The sequence below is a fragment of the Pundamilia nyererei genome, unplaced genomic scaffold (genome assembly GCF_000239375.1).
Source record: "Pundamilia nyererei isolate P.nyererei 1_Seehausen unplaced genomic scaffold, PunNye1.0 scaffold00158, whole genome shotgun sequence".
Lineage (NCBI taxonomy): Eukaryota > Metazoa > Chordata > Actinopteri > Cichliformes > Cichlidae > Pundamilia > Pundamilia nyererei.
This window is the reverse complement of record NW_005187559.1, coordinates 359,576-383,919: the sequence shown is the minus strand read 5'-3', so window position 1 is coordinate 383,919 and position 24,344 is coordinate 359,576. Positions and strand designations below refer to the sequence as shown.

The 24,344-nt window shown below is 43.4% G+C and overlaps 1 protein-coding gene across 2 annotated transcripts in view; it reads right to left on the bottom strand.

The window, feature by feature from the left end:
* The window catches only part of adgrl1a (adhesion G protein-coupled receptor L1a), a 96,232-nt gene that overhangs the window by 18,451 nt on the left and 53,437 nt on the right, over nt 1-24,344 (bottom strand). Inside the window, exons 4-12 of one of the 2 annotated variants that reach the window (XM_005745365.2) lie at nt 23,982-24,091; nt 17,564-17,578; nt 9,498-9,705; nt 9,028-9,292; nt 6,219-6,546; nt 3,368-3,661; nt 1,372-1,475; nt 245-430; nt 12-50 (exon numbers count right to left, since the gene is read on the bottom strand). In XM_005745365.2, coding sequence (XP_005745422.1) covers nt 12-50; nt 245-430; nt 1,372-1,475; nt 3,368-3,661; nt 6,219-6,546; nt 9,028-9,292; nt 9,498-9,705; nt 17,564-17,578; nt 23,982-24,091 — 1,549 coding nt within the window. The remainder of the gene's footprint in view (nt 1-11; nt 51-244; nt 431-1,371; nt 1,476-3,367; nt 3,662-6,218; nt 6,547-9,027; nt 9,293-9,497; nt 9,706-17,563; nt 17,579-23,981; nt 24,092-24,344) is intronic. The other variant, XM_005745366.1, reaches the window with a different exon arrangement.

The following is a 24,344-nucleotide window of genomic DNA, read 5'->3' as shown; positions in this document are numbered from 1 at the left end:
AGGAAAGTTACCTGGATGTATGCCTTACAGGTCCGCTCTCTCTTCTGAAGCTAGAAGGGAGAAAAACAAAGCCTGAAATTAAGAAAAAAAAAACTAAACAAAATCAGAAACCACTTTTTTGCTTATGAGCTGCTAAGTAAATCTGCATGACGCGAAGCATTCTTTTCTTATTCTTGAGTTAAATATATCTTATCATCAAGTGTGTGTCTTTATTCACGCACATACTGTTGACACTCTCTTCTACCTTGTTGTAGTTTCTTCCAGCTGGTTCCTTGTTTCCAGGCCTCAGGGTCTGAAGCTGGGCATCCAGTATATCCAGCAGCTGCTCAATCAGTCGGACAGAAGAGCTAACATCTCCAGCCTGGATCCGACCCCGAGTGTGGTTCACCAGCTCGCTAGCTATGTTGGCAGCATTTTCCCCACTCTTTATCTGCACATTAACACACAAACCCCAAACTGTTCAAATGTTCTCACGCGTACCACAACAATACACATGCTCTGCACACAAAACCCTCAGCTTGATGTTTTTTCAGTAATCAGATTTCCGTCTTCATTACCAGCTCTTCCTGCATCATTGTAAACAAAGATGGACCTTGTACAACACATCATGAAGTTTTTATTCTCCCTAGCCCTGTTTCACTTGCAAATTACACCCTTAGCAACCGCCTTGCAATTGCGATTGATTTTCGCCAAAAGGAGAAGGTATAATGGATTCTTCAATGATGTTACTTTTCAGAGCGCTGCTACTTACCCTTCCAGGCACATGCATACACTTAAAAAACCTTTAGGAAAGCTGCTCAGCGGCATGCATGGCTAAACAATCAAGAATTTCTCCAGCAGAAATGTAGCTGTGTTAACGAGAGTACTCCGAATTCCACTTTGAATAGACTGTGAAATCTGATTACTGTCAAAATTGGGGAATGATCAGATTTCCGCAAAGTATTTAGTAACACAGTTTGGAAATTTAAATAGCAGTCAGCTAAGTTAATCACTGGGCATCATCTAGAGACCATGACGTTTAGCTACTGCACAGGTATAATGGATTATATGAGACTACGATCGAAGCAAGACAAAATGAAATTGAATTGGCTGACTTCTATGCAAGCTGTGAGACGCTACGGCTGATTTTTTTTTAAATAAATTACCCTAGCTGTAATTAAGGTATGTTACCTAAAAAAAAAGTGAGTTAATTAAGTATTAAGAGCAGATGCCTTGTAATAAAGAGCCACTTGAAATGAGTCTGTATTTTAATCAGGACAGCCCTAGAGATATGTTAATGTGTGTGTGGAGGTGGACAGGGAAGATAGTCGGGGCAGTGGGGCACAGGAAAGGGACAGACCCATGGCCAGGGAGTTTGACTCCAGGTCTCACCTTCTGGGCTACCTGGTTGACCCAGGGGGAGGTGCAGTTACTAAGGTCAGGACCCCGTGGGTTCCACATGACCTGATCCGCCAAGCACTGGAATGAAGCAATGCCTAGAGAAAAGCAGAAGAATGGGAGGGGGGGCAGATATATTAAGCATTAGGCGTCTCAAAAGTGGGAGAATTTTTTTCTTTAAACAAGAAAAATGGAAGGAAATGAATTTTAAAATTACTCAAAGTGTTTGAAGATGAGAGAGAATCAGGAAGGAGGAGGTAGAGCAGAATTTCAGAGAAAATGGGTCAAAAGTGAAAAAGGTTAAATAATGAAGTACAGGTAATGAGAAAGTGAGGGAGAAAATGACTGGGTAAGAAAAGGTTTCGATGATGTAAAAAGAATGACTTTAAAGGAATACGTCCTCACGTAGCACATAATGCTTACTCCGTTCACACAGTCGTACAGCAAAGACATCAGGTAAGATCTCTCACTGTCAAACACCTGAAGGAAAGCACCTTCCACCAAACCTCATTTCCAGCTGTTTTTCTGTTCAGTTACGGGGGTTCAGAGAAAGGACAGCATGGGGGGATTAAACCAGAGGAGGGTCTGTCTGCTGCTAACACAAATAACCAACGTTAAGTTGCGAAGAGAAGGCAGAGAAGGGAAGAGAGACGAGGGACAGGGGACAATGCAGCAAATAGGGCTGTTCCATATAACGCTATATCTCGGATGATGATATAAAAACATCTATCGTTTCATTTTACGCTATCGTTTGTTTCGTGGTGTTGCAAAATAAACTGTTTACGGCAATATTTTTTCATCGTTTTGATGGTCACTGTAGTGGCTCTATTGATTTCTTAAAGTTCTCTCTTTCTCTTACATTTAATATAACCACACTACAGACAGACAAGCGTTTGTTTTTATGCGTTGTCGTTAGCAACAATGACGGTAAAACCACCGCGTGCCTGCTTATTCCACATAAACCTTTCACAATAAAGCTCAAGATCCTGTTGAGACTTATCAAAATAAACTGAATCACGTCAAAGAGCAGATTATTTACGGATGAGAAGCAAAAAAGAGCCGTCAGGTGCTAAAAAATAAACCTTAGACTCAAACGTTAGAACAGGCTTTTCCCCGTAGCACACTGTGTAATAAATACTCACAAAGAAAACTTATGTATAAAAATGGAAACAATTCACGGAAGTCGAGCTGCCCGAGATTCACAGAATTTACAGAAAATGTTACATTTTTGTGATTTATATCGTTATCGAACGATAGATGTCTTAATATCGGGATATGAGCTTTTGGTCATATCGCACAGCCCTAGCAGCAAACGTTTCATAGTTGTTGAAAGGATCAGAGCAGATGTGGCATTGCATTTCATATTCCCTTCTTCCTCTCTCTCCCACTGATTTTTCTCTCCTCGCTGTTACTGTTCTCTATACTCTCCTCCATCGACCACAGATTAGGTTTGAGAGCGCTGCCAAGACGAGGCAATTAAGCCTGCTGCTGATTTAACGCAGAGAGAACATAAAGAAACAGCAAAAGACACTGGAAGAAAGATGGAGGAGATTTCTTTTTTTCTGCAACTACAGAGTTTTTTGTTTTGTTTTAGGTTTTTTGTTTTTTGACGGCTGGATGTTTAAGAGTAAAGTAGCAAGCATGAAGGGAGGTGAAGCCTGTGTTGCCTTGTCTTTCATTTTATTATTCGCCACTTTCAATCAGCTCTGTTTCTCTGGGAGATGAGCCTTTCATTTGTGGAGGACGAGCTTTCATCTGCAAGTCCTCGGGGACCGTGCCTACTGGTGGGACCAACGCAAGGATGGAAGACAACAACAGCGGAAAAAAACAAGTGTGAGTGCCCAAACGTGCTTATCACTTGGGCACATGCGCTGATATATATGGCAAACACCCACATGGTACTTTATGTACGAGTATGCTTGAAGCTCATATGATGAGTTAAAAAAAAAGAACAAATGTTTGAAAATAGATGCACGCAGGTTTTTCTCACCTAAAGATCCTTTAGGACATGGACGGTCCACTGTTTCTCCTCGCTGTGTTGTTGGCCACTGGACACCGCGGACGAGCTTCGTCTCGCAAAATTGTGGCTCTGAGCCTTGAGGAGGGTGAGGTGGCCGGCGGGTGACAGGCACAGTAGCAGTGATTGGTCGAAGATCGGGATTCTTGTTGATGGAACCGATTGGGCGCGAGGTGGGGGCCAGCGGGCGGGCAGTAGAGGGGCTCGCACTGGAGGTGAACGGCCTTGCTGGAAGAGTGGTGGTCACTTGAGTGGTGGTCAGAGGGCCTGAGGTAACCCAAGAGTAAATCACAGAGAGACATGGAAAAAGAGAGAGACTTAAAAGGGCTTGTAAGGGAATTATTAGAGAACAGCAAAACCTGACAGCAAAAGCCAAAAGCTAAGATCAAGATAATGAAGGACACTTGCATCTTAGTGTAAGATGTCTCTCAGAAGCTGAGTTCAAAAGTTAGTCTGACAATAATTGGGGTGACAAATACTTTTTTGAGTCTCTCAAAGCCAGTTCTCCGCAGAGAGGAGGAGAAACAGAGGGAGGAGATGGCGAGAAAGCAGCATCACAAGTCAGGGAGAAGTAAATAATTTATCAAATGTATCAGAGAAGTCACCATCACTAACAACCAAACCTAATGCGAAGATAAAAGCAAGCCATCACAACTACAAAATCCTAACTGATCAAACGCAGAGTCAGCACGCAACTCAGACTGCTGCCGCCCGTCTGTCTCTGCCTCATCTCTCTCTGGGCCTAATCCGAGCTTCATACAGGCCTTTATGCAGCTCAGATGTACAGTACATCCAAACCGCCTTCTCATACTGATGGACTGCCAAAATGCAGCGTGGCGTTCCCATTTCATCCTCTGCCTTATTTCTGAATGGCTTTTTCATTACCCATGACACAGTGATGCTTACATGAAGCGCTACAGAAGTCATACCTGAGCAGCTCTTCTTTACTTTAACTATAGCTGGGGAGAGAACTATAATCGTTTGATTCCAGTTTTTGGAATTTGTACTTTAAATGCTTTTCTTCATCTTCCTGCTTTTTCTGGAAGAAAAATGTTTTCTGTTGAAAACATTCGTAGTAGTGTTTGTGTCAAGAGCATATGGGTTTATTTGGAGTGACAAGCGTAAATACTCAACGTGTCCAACTTAGTCACATGTTTAACATCTTGCCCAACATAATTACCAAATGAATGTTAACTGTCATGCAAGTTTTAGGGGGAAAGAAATAACCTTATCATCAGCTTGTCGGTATAAAAAAACATGTATGTCAGTATGCACAGATTATGCACAATTGTTGTGACTTTGCATCTTTACATCACCAAAGTGGAAGTTAAACAAAAGATAAAATCAAGATGTAGTTTTCGTTTTATAGTAGTGGAGTTTTATAAAAGTACTGCAATAACTGCCCAGGAATTATAGCCATTTTCACACCTTTACTGGAGCTGCTTGTTTGTGAGTCTTTCTGCATTTGGTTTTGTATTTAATAACTGAAAAGCATGCTCTGTTGTGTAGAAATCATGTGACTTGGTAATTCAAGAACATCCTATTTTTTTGCCTTGAAAACATCTTTGTCTGCTTTCGCTGCGTACTTTGGGTCATTATCCATTTGCGCTGCACTGTGCCATGTACATCCTGCATCCTCCTAATTCTACCAACAGTCACATGACCAATAAACACTAGTGATCCAGTTCCACAGGCAGCCATACATGCCCACGCTATAACAATGCGTCCACCATATTTGAACGATAACGTGATATGCTTCAGATTATGAGCCGTTTCTCTCTTTCTCCATACTTTTCTCTTGGAACCATTATGGAACCATTATGGTTCAAAGTAATCTTGGTTTCATCTGTCCAAAGAATTATTTTCCATAACTGTTCAGCCTCTCTGGCAAAGTCTAATCTGGCCTTCTTTTTCTCGAGTGTAATCAGTGTTTTGCACCTAGTTGTAAGCCCTCTGTATTTCCATTCGATTGTATTTCCATTCATGAAGGCGTCGTTGATTGCAGGCTGTGATAATGATGCACCTACTTCCCTGAGAGTGTTCTAGACTTGGTTAGATGTTGTGGAGCTGTTTTTCTTAACCATGGACATAATTCTATTATCATCGACTTTAGCTGTCTTCTGCGGTCTTTCATGCCTTTTGGTGTTGCTGAGCTGGCCAGTACATTCATTGTTTTTTTAAGAACTGTTTTCTTAAAAAGATGTTTTGAAGATTGTTGATTTAGCCCCTCTCAAAGTGCTGTCTCTGATAGGTTTATTTTGTTTTTTCAGTCTACTGATGGCCTCCTTCACTTGCATCGACAAATGAAGGAGGCCATTCACTGGAACTGTCAATATAATTGACCATTACATTGAGAGCTCCAGTGAAAAGCTAACAAATGTAACTTAAACATTTGGAAACAACTCCTGATCTTTTATCTCTTTAACTTGTCATGGAATAACAAGGGGGTTAGGTGTCATCTGGTCACAGAACTGCTTGTTAGTCAAGTGTCTAATTACATTTGAGCCTCTAAAAACAAAAAAATGTCCGCAATAATTAATCTAATACCTTAGCTGAAACCTTTGAATTAAAGCTAATAGTCTTGACTGTTTGATTTAAAGTCCACTGTGGTAGTGTACAGAGGCAAATTTACAACTTATGGACCTCGCTGTATACTTGTTGTTGCAATCTCATATTTTACCACTCATGACTCAAAATATCTCATAATCAAAAAGCTAAACATCTATAGGAAAAAAATGCACATACCACACACCAGTATTTGCAACTGTACTGTACACATGATTTGTCTGTGTAAGCTATGGGATGGGGTGAGATCTCTTCTTACCAGTGGTAGGATCTGGTGGTCCAAACTCCAGCGGGTAGCGCAGCACATTATAGTTGTTCCAGACATAAAGCTGGTTGTCTCGAGGATTATAGTCCACAGAGGAAATATACTGATAAGGATTGGGAAAAGCAATGGTGACATGTTCCTCTCGAGCATGATTGGTATTATAGGCAAACGCCACCAGGTCACCCGTTGCTTCACTGTCATCGTCCTGGTAGACTGATCGCACTGCATAAAGCACTCCGCAAGCCATGAAGGCGTTGGACGCCATCCTCTTGTCAAAGCTGGTCTCCCAGGTGCCTTCAAAGCGCAACGTGTAAGGGTTCACCTGTGGGCAAAGAGGAAGTATTCAAATGGCTAGTTTTAGCAGGCTTGAATCAGCAACGTTTTAGAGGGATTTTTACTTTTTATGGTTGTTAAAAAGGTTCAGGAAATTGCGCCATTTAAGATTAGTTCAATGGTTCGTTTTAAATATCTTAACATCACTCAGTTAGTGGAAGTTTTAAGATCAAGACAGAAAGATAGATGTTGGAAACACAGTCTATATAAAAGATGGATGTAGCCTCTGGGTCTGAGGAGTCAGTATTCAAGTACCTTAATCCTACATTCCTTCTAATGCCAGCAGGGGGTGACTCATCTTGTTGCAAAATAAAGACCAATTGCATTGAGGTTTATGAGAAAATTACCCCGCTTCTTACTTGATGTAACCTAAATGTAAATACCTGCCTAATGACTTTGTGATCCCCTTCTGTATTTTCAGGTCTGATTTAACACAGTATAATGTTTATTTTGTTGTTATTAAAGTTGAATAGACATTCTTGGATAAAGCAAGTTAGGCTTGAGGGCTTGGACTGAAAATTCACTACTGAATTAGGCATGCAGCTAGGTGTGTTTCTCAGTGGATCTGCCGAAAGCCAAAACACAGAACTTGAGATTGAAAACAAGTGAAGAAACCGACGTGTAACATCACAGTAATGATGACGTCATCGTCAATCTCCGACAGCTTGGCAATGACAGAAAAATCTGAAGCCTGTCCATCACCAGTCACTTAATTTTGACACATCAGATGACTGATGGTGAATCTGAAGACTAAGCCTGTGATAGCCTTAATTAAGGATGCGCCAGTCTGCTATTTAGATCGACTATCAGTCTGATACTGATCCCAGAAGCTGGTTCGGATATTGGTGACAATGAGCTGATCCAGTGACATACCTAAGATAGAGCAAAAGAAGCTTTTAATAAAGGGTCAGCAGCTTGGAAGTTTTTATTAATAATTTCTATTTGTATGTTTGGAAAAGTCTTCACTTAACTGCCAACTATGGTCAAATTGAGTTCACATGACTGAAAAGATCTACTTGCTCATTCACCTTCACTCTCACTATGTCTGCTCAGAGGCATTATACAAACTAGAAGGACATTGGCTCATTGTAACACTCACAGGAAGCTTTTATTATGCTTACACTAACATTACACCTGTCATCAACTCAATTTATATTATTTCACTTCAGCTGAATCTTTTCAGCTCTAGTGTGTGAGGAGGAAAACGCAGAAAGGAGCTCAGCTGTGAATGACAGCAATACGTAGTAGCTTAATTACTTTTATGTTCAAATAAAAGGACATTTATTGTGGGGTTTTTTTTGGCATTTCTGATTTCACTAATAAATACAAACAATTCAGTAAATCAGTTAGATTTTATTATTTTAGGCAAGCTGTTTTAAGTTGACCTTGATGTTTCCGTACACATATAGGAATAATTCCCAGTCTCTTCCTTATAGTGAGGAATACAGATTACTAATATAGCACTGGGATTATCTTGGTACAAGGCATCAGATTAGAAATGGAAGAAGTTGGATCAGTGCATCCAAAGCCCGGCTTGATTTTGAAAAAAGCTCCCCATGCCCTCTTAAACTAATATTTTTTTCCCCTATTAGGTACTGTGTTTGAGTTGTTTTTTTTTAAAAACCCTCTTAAATACGACTCAGTACTCAAAATAACAGGTAAAATTATATATATACTCCTTGTCTGGCTTTTTTTTTTCAAAACATTGTAATAAATAGCAAAACTCCCCACAAAATAAAGCATTTATTTCTGTTGAAAGTTATCGCTTTCTTGTTTGCTACTTTGTCACTCCATTACTCTGCACTGTAATAGCTCATGCAGGGTTTGATATTTCAGATTGATAGTTTAACATATACGCTTTGAAAAACAATTTCCTGGTAAGGTCAAAGATAGTGATAATAAATGAGACACGACTATCTGAGCTACACATTAATTTTATACCCTGTTTATATAGGAACTTTCTGCCTGATTGCGGTTTTGTTGGCTGAGAAACAAAGAAGCAACTGGCATTAAAATACGAATGCTTCACGTTTACGGTCACATTTTGAGGCTGCAGAGTGAGCAGGGCAAAGTAATGTGACTTTGTATTACAGAGGATGAAGAGTATTATATGTTTAAAGTGCAGAAAACAATTCTAAATCATTCCCACAGTTTTTTAAATGTAAGTTATTAAATCCAACACTGCGGGGCAACTACAAAATAAATGAAATATTTACCATGCTGGAGGGGATTATTCTTTCTCACAATTGGATTTGAAATTCAGCCTAACCTTTTGCAGATGATGTTTTTGTGATTCATTTTTGGGGGCCAACAACATCTCTTTAATCTTATTTGTCAGTGCACTTGTGTAATCTCAATTCAAGTGTGACATATGACCTTTTGCCTGACTAGTCAGATGAGATTTTAACATAATCCACTCCCGCATTTATAATCCACACCTCATCCCCTTCTGTGCAAACTGCTCTCCCACCTGGCTGACCACCAGTCGTCCGTTGTTCGATTCAGTGGCGTAAATAACCCACAGGCCGTTCTCATCCACAGCCAGGTCAATGTCTGACTTCCCTCCCCAGCGGTAAGGTGAAGTGTCATGATAGTTGGCGTTTGTGACAATCGCCTCTCCACTCTTGATGCGCGTACGTAGGTCATACTTGACTATGTTTCGTGTGCGTTCTTTGTTGTAAAACACCGCCCCGTCGTACACAACAAACCCCGTCCCGTCAACTCTGTTGGGTAACCTGTTGAGACAGAATCCAGATGAAGAAATCACATCTCCAATTCTCCATTCTGCATGGCAATGCCCCCAAGATGGCTAATGGCAGGCACACAGACACCACAATAAGAGCATTCTGCTATCGCCATCCATATCCACATCAAAAGCCAATAAATCGATACCGCAGCAGATGCCATTTGATCATCCAAGACAGTGGGAGGCGCACTCACTTGTAGGTGGTGGTGGCTCGGCTCTGTTTGAAGTCTTCCCAGGAGGCATACTCATACAGCATGTCGGTGCGATAGGGGGTCCAGGGCATGACGTACAGACGGTCCCCTGACTGTAGCGGGTCCTTACACCATGCCCCCGCCTGATGCTCTGCCTCCTGCTGAGAGCTGGGCACCTGCACCCGCAGCAGTGTCCCCGGACACACAAATACTGGAGCAGTAGAGAAGCATTGGTGCAGAGAGGAGGAGAAGAGGGAATAAAAGGAAGAGACAGAAAATGAAAACAGAGCATTGAAAGAAATAAAAGATATCAAGGCAGTGGGAGGGGTGGGAGAGAGGAAATGGGAAAAGGCCAAAGACCATTGAAAATAGAACAGGAGAAAAAGACATGGAGGGGTCGAGAGAAAGATACGAGGAGATAAAAATAAGTTGAGAATGAAAAAGGAGACAAAGAGTAGGGGGAGAATGGAGAGATGGGAAAAGGGGAGTAAGGTGAGGTACATTATCAGATTTAAAATGAAGGAAAACATAAAAGCTCGTTTGTAGAACTTCAGCATTGTGGTTGGAAACCATTTGGATATGATAAATGGGAGATTTCTGGCTGCCGCCGCAGTTTAAATGTAGTCTCTAATCTAATTTATCTTGGCCTACTTTTTATTTGATTGTGCATTTTCTATTCCAAAGGCCTCTGTTTCTTTGCTCTGCCACTGGGTGGTAAAACAGTAATTGTGGAGTTTGTTTTCTTAGGACTCAAATTTGGCTCTCAGTCAAGAGTAATACCTCAAAGAACAAAAAAAGTATCCTGGGGTAAAGATGTGAGGTTGGCTAGGCCTTCCCTTCCTCTGCAACTGCAACTCAACATCACCCACTCACAAATATTCCACACAAACAAATACAGACACAAAGTCTATTCCACACGGGCAAGTACACGCAAACAAAAACAAGTGGAACCCCTGCACACCATCCATACACAAACAAGTGCACACAAACACACACACACTGAGGAAGTCTACTTCAGGCAGGTGGAGGTCACCCACAGGGGACTGCTATAAATTAGCTGGTTGATGCTGTGTTATCCTGCTGGATGGCGAGAGCACCCTGGGACCAATGGGAGTGTCTGGTTATCTATGAGGAAAGCTGCTGGCATCCTCGGCACAGTGACATCACAGCAATAGAAAACAAAAAAGCATGAGGGCAAGAGAGTGAGAATGTTGGTGGAACTACAGAATAAAACATCTGACGAGCCTGCCACATTTCCCCACTGGTTTATTTATGAAGTCTCTTTTGCTTGGGGTTACAACAGAACCGGACACTGGTTGGTCACCTAAAGACTTAACACATCTTAGGCCTAACTGGACTCGGAACAGATGACATAAAGAGCCCATGGATACCAGACAGACACTGGAATTCACACAAGGATGGTGCACAACATGCACGCACACACCCACAAGCCATACAGGCACTGTCACACAGTGACTGTTAGAGTGATGGATCAGACGAGGCTCAAACTGTCTTGAATATTGCATGGAGTCTGGTGCAGGAGGGGAATCACAACAGTAAGATGGAGGAGTTACTTCAGGCTTCTGGAAATCCAGCCGTCTCTTTCTGCTTTCTGTCATACTGCTGTTGATAGTGGATGGTGCTCTGTGGTGCTGGACCACTTAGGAATTAGCCTGTTCTGTCTGAGAGGTCCAACAGGGATTGAGACTGGCAGCCAAACACGAATCTAGTCAAAGTCAGGCATAAACAAACACTGAATACAGACTCTTCACAAGAGGGAAGCTTGTCATGCTCCACTGTCAAACCAAAATGTTTGCTAGAAAGTACTGATGCCTGAGGTGTTTGCTTTGCAAATATGAATGTGGGTGACTGAAATATGCAAAATATTTTTGAGAGCAATGGTTAATCTGGCACTGTGCTCCAAAATATTTTCAAACAAAGGCTGCGAAGGGTAAAATATCATCGGAGTAGATAAAAATGAGTGTGGAGGGAAAAACAGCTATGCACAAGTAGGACATCCCCTTAAAAGTGCAATGGTACTGTAAATAGAGAAATAAACTCTATTAAGGAAGGCTCTGCATGTAGGTGACCCATAAACAAAGCCAGGAACAACTCTGCCTCAAGGTAAAATAAAGGACAAAGAAAAACAAACATGTAAGCCTAGTCTCTACTGTTACAGAAAGGATGACCTAATAGAGAAGTAAGTATTAAAAGACATGCAAGCATCCATCCCTGTTGCCATATTACAGTGAAATTGAAGGCGCAGTCGAGCTGAGGACAGTGTAAATGTGTAATGTATATATATACATATATACATATATACATACATATATATATATATATATATATATACATCAGAATGAGGCCAAATTATAATTTTTGGATTCCACAGGGTAACAGCTTTATAGTCACACAGAAGCAGCACATGTGTTGGACTGTCACTTGACTGAGTGACACAAGTTAATGGGGGTGGATGGAATTTAAATAACGTCACAAAATAACACTGATTCTGGATAGATGGGTGGGTGGATGCATGGATGGATGGATGGACAGAGCAAGAGCTAAGACTAAATATATCTTAGTTACTGGATTTATGCTGTTGAGTCAGTTTATATTGGTACACAAATCACCTTTGCTGCTATCATCAAATTGCGCTGGCTTTAACAGCGAATTAACATCATAAATGTTAAATGTCAACCAACTGTTTTCTGTTGCACATTACATATTAGCATTTTTGGTATACAACCTGTGAATACCAGCTTTGACCTCTCTTGTATTTGAATTTAATCCGTTGTTATACAAGCATTCATATTAAAATCCCCGATAGACAGTAATGAAAGGTTTGAGATTGGAGCTTTGGTTGAAGATGACTTATGTGGAGATGAGTCACGGCTGGCTTTATTACTTGCAGGTAACAGACAGAGAAGAACAAGAATCATTTATGTCTCCAATATAGCTACTGTCTGCAATACAATTTACTCTCAATAAATTGTGCCCACCAAAGTGTTCTCCCAAAAATACTATGTGATTCTGCTCATTATTGCACCTAACCTTCCAGCCATGGGGTAAATTGGCAGTAGTCTATTTTCTTTTGGACTCATCACCCCAATAACACTGCAGCTCAGCAGAGAGTGTCTCTCTCTGACTGTCATTCTTTGCTTTCCTCCTCCACGTTCCACTCTTTTTCTGCTTTGTTGTACAATCAGTGTGCGTCAGTTTATTCTAATGAACTGACTGTTGGGTGGGCTCAGTGTCAAAGGGGCTCTTCAAGGGCCTTTAGGCTGTATACACAGGCCATGAGGTACACATATACACGCACCCATTCACACACTCACAAGGCAAACAAAAACAGTGGCCACGCTTCACACCCTGCAAACCCTGCCTAGGGGGCTTCATTAACTCTGGCCTGCGCTTCTCAGCCTTTCCGACTGCTCTCCTGTTTACCAGCTTTTTCTGCCTCTTTTGCTCTGCCTCCCTTTCTCTCGCTCCTTTTAACTGTGAAGGGGAATTGTAGCAGCTGGGAGCCAGAGCAGCAAAAATCTAGCTGTAGAGTATAGTACAATAGGCTATTATGTCCACAGTTTGAATGAGGTATTAGGCATTAGGCAATAAGCATTAGGCATAAGTCTTGAGATTAGGTATTATCCTAGTCTGGCTAGATCAGGTTAGCTGTAGTAGAGCCATCTGGGATTATGTGAGATAAATAGATTAATTCTTGTTTGGGTGAGGATGGAAATCTTGGAGTCATGATCATCCCAATGAAGTCACTAGGCAGCGAAGACAAAACCACTTCTTTACCCTATAAACTAGCCAGATGGCTAATGAAACTTACCTTATCAGGATTAAAACCCAGGCTGTAGCTATCATACTCTAGCGTGCCAATTACCACCGCACATACTAGGAAATGCTGCTGTAATAACTGACTATTTATCTCCATAATCCCTTTCCCGTGGAGGCACAGGTCAGCTGTTACATGTCAATATGAGGCTGGAGTGTAAAGTGATGAAAGCTCCGCAACTTTCCTGAAAATGACAGTGAATTTCTCCCATTAGTGTCTCTCACCCATTTGTGATCGACTGTTAACACAATTAAAAGTGAACGCTGACAGCTTTAGGCTAAATTTAGACTTTTCATTTTCGTTGTCTTAAGCATGCTGTTTCAACGCTCGATGTGACAGCGTCATGGTGATGGTTAATGTCTGACTTTGATGATCTAAACACCCCCTGCCAATAGTTGGCAGCTGTTTCTTAAGTGGTGTCCTTGTGGGTGCTTTTATTCCCACTATATATATCTATATTTATTTTACCTAGAGGGATCTGAGGGCTGTGCTGGCTCTGCTAGCCCAAGCCTTTGCCCAGTCCAGTCCACAGTCATGGCGTGCTCACAGGACTGACTGCTGAGAGCGTGCTGCTCTAATTGAATCCCCCACCTGTTACTGGCAGGTGCAGTAAATAGGCAGCAGGGGGCAGGATGGAGCATGGCATGGTAACCCGCATCCATGCTGGACAAGTTAATGGGCTTTAAGAGTTAGTGTGTGCGCATGAGTGTGCAGTGCAGTGAGTCTCCTGATGGTATGTTGGTGCATTCATTAGCCCATAAGTGTTTGTAGATGTGTCTCAGTGTGTATGTGGATGTCCGTGTGCTTGTGTGGGTGGGCATGCATGTTGAGAGAGAAAGAAAGAAGCACAAAGAGAGAAGAAGTGTGAAGAAGGATGCGAGCGTGTTCTGTGTGTGCAAACAAGAAGAGAGTGGAGTAAGAGAGAGTAAATAGGTTATTTCCTGTGAAATGAGAATTAGGAGTGAGTTAATTTGCTGAGGAGTGACAAATAGTGACAGAGAGAAGAGAAAAATAAGGAAAGAGAAGGGAGGGGCTCGCCTTGTGTTTCCGCTTCCTTTTAGACTATAAGGGGCGTAAGGTTTTGGGAGTAAAAACACAGTACAGCAACAACAAGCATACACAGACATGAAGCTTGAGGACACACACGCTCTCAGAAAAATGCATGCAGGTACACACTATCCAGACAGTTGAAGAGGCAGGTATCAAACTGAACCTTTATCAACCCAAACATTCACCCCAGAGAATACCCTTCACTGAGACCAAAAGAGGGCTACAGCAAGAGATAGCACCCACTGAAAGCAAAGTCTTTTCTATGGCGTGAAGCTGACACTGAGTGACAGGAAAGTTGATCAGGACGAGGTTGCAAAGGATACAGGCAGCAGATACTGTAGAAAACAGAGGGGCATACCCAGAACAAGCTGACTGAGGCTTGAGAGGTAAGGAAACAACAAGCCTGCACAGCTGAAACATTAACCGAGCCTGCTACCTACCCTCACCCTCCCTCTGCTCTGAATCAGGTCTCCTAGACACACTGTCTCTCCCTAACAGCCCTGAAACCAGCCGCTGTGTTTTGTATTCATGACCAGCTGCTTCACTCACTCACGTCTCTGTTCTTTGGCTCTAACAATGCAATGGCTTCTACATGTACAGTCAATCCTCGCAATCTTCTCCCTGTGCCACTGAAAAGAGTGTCTGCGCTGCCACGGTCACATGACCGTGCTTGTGTGTGGTGGGTCATTCCTAATGAGGGGATGCTGCCTGACTCATCGTCTCTATAGCAACCACTTTTCCTCCCTTTTGCCATTCACAGCCATTCTTTGTATTTTTCCTGTCACACAATGCAGTGGTTTCTCACTCATTCCCTCTCACTTCTCTAAGTCACATGTAGGGTTGTTTGTGTAAGTAATGGTCCTCAGATGGTCTCCAACTCCACCCTCCACGGTGATACTGGGATACTGCTCAGCAGTCTAACACTGCTTCCTTTAACTGCTTCTTTTCCTTTATCAGCAAACAAACTGGGGGTAAGAAAAGACAGTAGTTTGGTCCTGTCATAAAGGAAATACTACAATGACGTGGGTTGTTGGGCTGCTCGACTGTCAGCAAAAAGGGTGAGAAAAGAGACAGAGGGAATGATAGGAGGGGAGAGGCGGCTAATGCCGACACAGTCATAAAATTGCCTCATAATAGGTAGGTTGACAGTGTGGTGGACATTCATTGAACAGTGGCATCAACACCAAGAGATACAAGTCATCAACCCAAGAACCCAATCTGTCAATCAGCGGATGAATCAGTAAAGATTATTTGTGACAGACATGGGCAAAACACAACTTTGGAATATTACTTCAGCCACGCACAGAGAAAGGAAGAGATGGATAAAGTGGACATGGGTAGGAGGGCAGACAGGGGAAAGGGTTATGTATTTAAGTGTTAGTGGGAAGGAGAGCAGTAAATAAATAGAACCAGTTGGTTGAGGTGGAAGCAGGAGGAGGGGGGTTTTGACGCTTTCTATTCCACTGCAAGCAGCAGACTGAGCTAAAATGGCTGCTTGCGGTGAGAGAAAAATGTGACAATGATCTATGCTAATGAAAACCACAGACACAACAGACAAAGGAGTCCATAAACCAGGTAATGGTAGCCTCTAAAGGAGTTAATTCCTCCAACATATGGATCCAGATACGGTGCCAGGCAGGGAAACGGCTGAGACAGATGTAAGTAGGGTTTCAGAGAGTGCTGAGAAGGGTGGGGACCTGAGAGCGGGGGGAGGGTACAGCCTCATGGAAACTGCTCTCTACCTGATGTGTGCCGTGCCAGGTCTATCTTTGCTTTTTAGTAGCTTCTGATTGTGGCTCCTGGCCATGCTGATTGGGGCTTTTTAAGAGAGCTTGCGGCAAGGCCCGGCTGCATCAGAGAAGCCATTACGAGAAGCCGAAGCCCTCCCTACGGGAGATACACCTCCCTCCACCATCTCCTCCCCTCTCCTTGAACACATAAGGAAGTGGATGGAAGGGATGGACTGATGTGGACATGTACTGGTGGAGGAGGGGAGGAGGGGAGGGCAAGACAAGTTTATTGTGCATGTGCAATAAAGAAAACAGAGAGGTGGCGGGGATAAAGTCTGCAAAGAGGTAGAGAGGGCAGAGAGAAGAGGAGGAAGAGCAGTGTAAGACAAGATAAAAGAGCCTGCAGCTGCCTGTGATGGTCAGATGTGATCTGAGAGATAAACCAAGCAGTGGGAAGAGAACAAGAGAAAGGAAGGGTGAGAAACACAATGGAGAAAATGTGTTATAAGTAAGGGGTAGTGAGAGAAGAGGAGTTAATGGAAACGTGATTAAATAAAAATGAGCAGAGAAAAATGGGAGAAGGACACTGAAGTACCTGGAAATGGGACACTGAGGCAATGATCTGACAGCAACTTTGCCAAGTTACTTTGTTATCTTAACAGATTTGTTTTGTTTGTTTGTTTGTTTTGCTTTAAGATTTCAACAACAGCAAACTTTGAATCTGTCCTGAGAAACTAAAAAAAAGAAGGCAAGAGATAAAGCATGGGAAAAAAAGAGCAGCTGAATAATGTGAAGAGAAAGAGGAGAACGTGTTTTTTCTCTCTCAGATCTGTAGGGACAGATACACTGAAATATCGAAATGAGTGAACAGCTACTTGCGAAATGCGAATATATGAGATTTGAATAATGAGACAGTTCTATTGTCAGGCGTGTGAGGCAACAGAGTGAATATGAAATATGGTTTCTAAAAAGGATGGGAAAAGAGGAAAATATGCCATCCATGAAATGACACAGATGCATGTTGTCTGTACATTTAGGCTGAGATGTGCTTCTTCATACAGGAAAGGAATGATGTTAAATTCTCGTTTATCTCTCTTAGATACGGGACTGACCTTCTGTGATGCTTCTTTTCGTTTGTGTGTGTGTGTGTTTTTGTCTGTGCATGTGTTTGTGTGTGCATGAGTGCAGGTCAGGCTGGTGTCATCAGAACCAAGGAGGAAATCTAGAAGGACTTTAGAGTTTTGGTTACAAGTCAAAGAGAGATAGAAAGAGAGGAGCAAAGGAGACGATTAGAGATCGAGAAAGAAAAGGGAGGGATATCAACATCAAACATGACCACTACACAAGGTGCTGGGTTAGGAGGGAATATGGGGGAGGAAGGGAGACAAGGGAGGAGGAGGAGGAGGGAGAAAGGGGCGAGCTGTGGTTGTTATGTTCATTGTGGTCTTTACCTTTTTGATCCACTTCTATTCAAGCATCGGAAAAAAGGAGAAAGAAGGAGACAGAAGGAGATAGAAAGATACAAGAGAAAGACAGTAAGAAGGAGAGAGAGAGAGAGAAAGGGGGGGAAAGTAAAGGGAATGAAAGAAAAAACAGGTGCAGGAAAAAAGAGAAAATTGAGATTAAATAAAGCGCTGTCCTTTCTCTCTCTCTCTTTTGTTTTTTTTTTGTTTGTTTTTTTTAAAGCAAGTTATCTGTCTGTGTTATGGTTGGCTACTCAGAGAAAGGATGGCTCAAATGGAAAATGAGAAGGGGAAAATGGCCTGACCTGGGTTTAAATCCATTTCCATTTCATTTCAGATTTATCAATAATCCCCCAACAACACAATCCACCCCCAACCACAAACTCTCGACCCCACCTCCACCCATCTTATTGCTACACCGCTCCCTCTCTGCAGCCCTGCTTTCCCTCGTGCCCTCGTGCAGCTTCAGAAACCTGGCGGAGAGAGAAAGTGAGACGGGCGTCTTTGTGCAACAGTCGTCTTCTGCTGTGGAAATAAGCAAGGAGCAGAGAAGGCAGAGAAATAGATAGAGAAATGGGAGATGGTGAGGTGGTGATGAATATGCCTCTATCTGTGACCGGTTATCTTCGGAGAGATCGCTGAATCTCTGTCTCTCTTCCACTCTCTCCAAGCGCAGTTTGTGTTGACATTAGAGCGGTCCCTTGATCTACAGAAAGCGGTGCTTTTGGCTTTGCTCAATTTACAGAGTCAGAATGCCTGCTATAGAAGCCAGCAAAAACACTCAACCCATCGACCATCTAATCAATGGGGAGCTGCTGGCTTGCCTGGCCGAGACTGGCTCATCAAAGAAAAAAAGAACAAACAACAGGGGAAAGGGAGGGCTTGACAGAGTGTAACGCCTGAGAAACACAGAGAGGAACCGAGAGGCACAGTCGGGGGGGAGGGGAGGGAAAATAAAAAAAGGGCAGACACAAAAGAGAGATGAGAGAAATATCTACAGCGGGCTCATCACACACAAATCAATAGATTGGTGTGTTGAGTCACACTGAGGCCTTAGCTGACACGGGCAGGTAAGGCGTGGTTCCCTCAATATCCATGACGCTGGTAGGAGTCTGCTTGTGTTGGGGTGTTGAGGGAGGTTCACGAGCAGCTGGGGACTATTGGAGAAGCAAGCAAAAATTTCAGCTCCGCCTTTCACATTACAGCACTCAGCTTCTCTCCATGTTTGCTGAGGCACCAGTGCCGTGAGAGTTGTTCTTCTAATGTCTCGAGAAAGACGCGTGTCAAAAGCCACATGGCTGGTGGATCCCCGCTGTGAGCGTGATTGTCATGTATGTGTCGTGGAAAGTCGCCGGGGAGCGCTGTGAAATTGTCACGACACCTCACCGGGTTGTCCGTAAAGATAGGGGGAAAAAGCGATAGCAAGAGAGAGGGTAAAAGAGAGAGAAAGAGAGTTTTACAAAGACAAACAGAATAGAAAAGAGAAAAGAGTGATAGCAGCGGTTGCCTTAGCTGTGTGGGGGATGCACCTCGGCAGAGGCGGCATCAGCATCAGCAGCCACATGATCATTTATCATCATATGCCAAGATCAAACTGGACAAACAACCTCCACGAAGACCTGGGGAGTGGAAGCCACTTTCAGCCTAGAGGGGTAAACAAGGCAAAGAAACTAGTGCAAGTTTTGTGATGCTGGGGCAGGGACCAAAAAAAAGAAAGAAAAAAAAAAAGGCACGTTACATGCCTGCCACCAACTGTGAGTGCAATCATTAGCTCCAAGGTTGGGGGAGGCTGACACTGGCCACAGAGCATCCAGAGCTTTCATCCTCTCTGTGAAACCGCTGCAGGGGGTAGATGAGGACACCAGAATTCAAATATACAGAGTTTTTCCACGTTCCAGGTTTCTACTGACTGCAGAAGCTCAGCTCTTCATGCAAGTGTGAGACTGCAGTCCTTAAAAAGTTGTTGTGCTAAACACAATATTATAAATGCACCACTGTGTATGTTTTTCAGAACAGGAGGGAAATGATGCAGTGACATGTAGAGAGAAAACGAGAGAGAGAGTGAGTGAGAGAGAGAGGGGAATGAAACTTCTTCAATGCTGCAAAAAAAAAAAAGACTAAAAACAAAGAAGATGGAAGACTTCTGTTGACACTGTTCTTCCATTCTTGGTTGTCCTGAAAAATAGACACAAAGAAACGACACACACAAGATCTTTACAGATTTCTAAGAACACACACACACACACGCACGCGCCTACACACACGCACGCACGCACATAAACACAGAGAAAGGAGAAGGAAACTCATCAAACTGTCCTCACAGTGAGTTGGAGGTTAGTTTAAGGCCACCTTGGTTGTTTGTCTGATTCATTCAACGTTTCTCTTTCAGGGATCTTCTGAGAAATAAGCCACTGTCCTCTCCCCTTAATCACTCCGCTCAGCGCTCTCTACAACCCTATCAATTACTCCCACACTAATGAGTACAGCTAAAACACACGCTCTCAAATACGCACACATATTGCTGAAGCACTGCAGGAACACTTGGCCTCCTTCTAGCGTGTCCTCTTCTGCTTCTTCTTCCTCGGCCCCTTCCTATTGTCTCCTTCTCAAACTTCGCATTTTTCACGGTAAAGAGCCATCTCTTTCCATGGCCCGAGCAAAGCTTCCTGCTTCTCATTCACCAGACATGTATGAGCCACTCATCTAATGGTGTCCCTATACATATTAATAGAATTTCATTTTCAGCTACATCAAAGTGTTTCCCCTCCTCCCCTCAAAACTTGTCATATTACAATGCCATTATTCCTGCGACTGACAAACTCCTTCCGACAAGTCAACTATCATTTCCAGCGGCTTTGTGTCCAAAAAGTGATGTCTTGTAATGAATAGGCAGTGCTGAATACATTTGTGGGGAAGAATCAATTTTATAAAGTGAAACAGCGGCAGAGTACCAAAATATAAATGGAAAAACTGGAGGATATAAAATTAAGCTAAGAAACTCTCGACTGTAAAGCCTGTACAGCCACCTGCACTGTGCATATTAACCAGATATATAAAAGCTGAAGAAACAAAAGAGCCACAAGAGAAGGTCTGCTAGCTCTGGCATGGCTAGCATAGATAATCCCAATAGGGAGCATTAGGAATCAATAATGATGTAGCACAGTGTTCTGGAGAAAGAGCGGGAACAGGTAAGGGCTCCCTCGTGGGATAGATTTATTTTAACTCTGCGTACATCTATGTTAAAACTGCAGTGTAGGGGTTTAACTGCAGTAAACACATCCTGCAGTTGTATCCATGGATCTGTGATGTCTTAATGGGATCTAGCAGGCTACGGCAGGCTGTGCCAGTGTGAAATGAGAGTTCATTTGAGCCATTTTGTCGTCTTGTGTTCCGGATGGCAAAAACAATGCTACGTGGCAACGGCTGGGCGGCCTTGCAGGGCTTTTTGGCTCGATGAGATATGACTTGACTAGTTGGCGGTTTGTTGTATTTTGCCAAGGCAGTCCCACGCACAGCAACACACACACATACTTGTGCAAGACCCTTGTCTGAGCTCTGCCAGCTGAGGTGTGTGCGTATGTCAGCTCAGCACTGGCTGTCACCGTGCCGTTTCAGGTGACTGGAAACACAGCTCTCACACAGAGGACCCTGTCAAAAGCAAACATCGCTCGTAGCCATCAACATGGCTGCACACCATCTCAGCTGCCATGCCACACAGCCCTTACATATCATCTCTCAATTGTTCACCTTTTTGTCAAGACAACCAATGAAAACCATGTGTCAGGTTTAGATGATACCAGAGTGCCCAGCAATCCCAACCAGACATAAATGATGGGGCATTACCAGAGCGATTAGCTGCAGCAAATTCAATTAATCTTGACAAATCTCTGCTGAGGCAGAACTGAAGAGAGCGACGCGCCCCCTCTCCTGGTAATTAAAAGTGGCCGAGTTGAGTGGCGTGTGGTGCGACGGTGACTAGGTTTTGGGATGAACAGTTCCAGCTCTGAGTCTGAATGTGTCAGGTCGTATTTAGTTTGTCAGATGAGCACAAATACATAGAGCAGCCTGCAGAGTTTGAGTAGCGTGCATCGCCTGTGTACGCACGTGTGTTTCTATTTTTGTGAGGGTGCGCAAGTTAAGTGTTTTTGCTTCTCCAGTGGAGGAGAGTGGCAGAGGACAGGGGTAATTGGCTCTTCTTTGTCACCTCAGACAAGCGAGACTTTATATCATAGGAGGATCAGCTTCCAATTTTCTAAGTCGTGCCATACTTCAGGCACAATCAAGAAAGTTTTTTCCCCCCAAACACAAGGAGGAAAAATGCAAGTCAGCAGCTATTTAATCATCCCTTTGATTGCCTTGCAGTGAGAGAACAAGCTCCCTTGTGCAGTCAGGGGGAAAAAGACAAGGTTAGAATGCATGAGGAGAGGAAAGCAGGCACAACTAAGTAATGCTACCTTGACCCTCTGTGGACAATGCAGGAAACCGAGCAACACCACAGGACTATTAAAGGACTAACAAGCAAAGTCATATCAGTGTGGAGGGAAAAAATATAGCCAACACAAATATCAACTGGAAGAGAGGGAAACCAAATGTAGAGGACACTTGAGAAGAACTCTTATTACCACTAGGAAGGCTATGAATAAAATCCACACCAGAAAATATCACCCAATGTAAGAAACCAACCTTCTCATATATGACTCTAGCCGCAACCTGAGTCAACACAGTCTCTCATAAGCTAAACTAAGTGCACATAGCACTGAGCAGAGGAAGGGTGAGGACTGAAAAGTGGCACCTGGAAAACCCTGGATGCTTTGCATATTTGTACCTGTAAAAATACAAATAAATAAATAACAGGGACAGCAAAAGAAAAATGATAGAGTGGAATGATAAGCTAGTGTGGCAAACTGGTGGTCAGAGAGTAAAAATAAAGGAAGAATAAGCGTAGCAGGACAAAGAATAAAGATTTAAGACCGTGGAGTGAAGATTGAAAGTCAAAGACAGAGAAGAAGGGCTAAAAAAAGAGGTGATGCTGACTGTGAGAAATAATAAAGCGAGTGTGAGTTGGAGTCCTCAGAGAGAAGTGATAAAGAGGAGGGTGAGGAAGAGGAAAAGAAAAGGAAGTTAGCAGCTTGGTGTAGTCTTGATCCTGTGGTTCACTTCAACTGCACCTGAGGAAAAAGTAGAGACAGTTATCCCACACCCTATCATGAGAAATAAATAGCTCCCCCACCCCAGTAATGTCCTCTTGTCCTCCACCCCTCTGACACAACACTCTCATACTTCCCCACCACCCTTTCCTGAACCCCAAATTCTGCGTCTGCCAAGTGGAGGGGAGCGCCACTGCTCCTCCCCTCCAGCCACGTGCACCTGCACAGTGAGGGGATCAATGCTGAGAGTAATAATACATGAGAGGGAGGAGGGGAGACTGAGCGGAGATTTTCACATGAGTGAGGATCAACACATCACCGTATAATCCTTGCTGTGTCTGCTCCTTTGGCGGTGTGAGTGTGCTCTTGTTTGTGTGTGCATGCTTGCTCAGAATGGAAGATTCAAGAGAAGAGAGAAAAAAGCAACGGTGCCCCCTCCCCCCCTCCCTTTTTGCAAGTGTAAGGTAGACTTGCGTGTATGTGTGTGTGGGCATGTGTAGAGTCACACCTGCCACATAGTTTTGAGCAAAGCAGTGAGGAAGCCAGCCGTTACCATGGGGACATTAAATTGTGTGGAGCTCCAGGTCATGTTGTCTAAAATAAGCCCTTTGCTGTTTGTGTTAACATTCCTATTGTGAGGTGTGGTATACACACAACACCCCCTGCCTTAAAGTCTCACTGTGCCCAATTTTAATTTTTATTGGAAATCAGAGGGACAGCAAAGGTGTTTGGCACCAGATAAAGGCAGTCGCCTGCCCCTGGGTTAATCAGTGCATGAGTGTGCGGCGGTGTGCGTTACATTGCTGTGATTGCCAATAAGGGCTGACCCCGTGTTTGCTGTGGGTGTGCGTAAAGTGCTTATCGGACCCTGTGTTTGTGGAGCACCTTCCCCCATGTGAAAATCCCTCTCAGCTACTGGTGCGTCAATCTGTCGATGAAGAAAAAAGGTTTAGTGCTCTGTGAGTGTGGGTGTGTATGTGCCTGTGCAGTGTATGAGAAAGAAGAGAGAGACAGAGAGAGCAGGTGAGGATGGCTGTCTGTCTTGTTTTGCTTTGACTGTGTTGAGAAAATCCAGAGAGAGCGAGTGAGCATGAGTGAGTATAAGAATGTCATCTTTTTTTTAGGGTTCGGGGTGGGGTGGGGGGGTTGAAGAGGACTAGAGAGGCTCAGGTGAGGGTACAGGGAAGGATGGGAGGGGCGGTGAATGGGGTGAGGGAGGGCGGGGAGGTGGAAAGGTGTGACAGGGTCTCAGTACTCACTGTAGGGGACACACTCATACTGGATCTCCAAGTACTTGTAGGTCCCTGGGCAGGGGTCTGGGAACACGTCTGACCCCGCAACCACCACACACTGAGTACGATTATTACACCTGTGAGATGAGACAGCAGGGTAGGAAGCGAGAAAAGAGAGAGAAGGGAGGAAGCAAGTAATAAAAATAATGATGAGTGCCATTGTAAGAAAGACAGGGAGGAGGGGTTGTATTCCAAAAAAAAATAAAAAATATCTTCAGGCTCTGAAAGACAGAGGGAACGGTAGGGATGGGAGTAATTTCACACTAGACTAGATCATGTGACAGCTGCACCCGAAGGGAGGTGGAAACAGAGGGGGAGGGAGAATGTGGG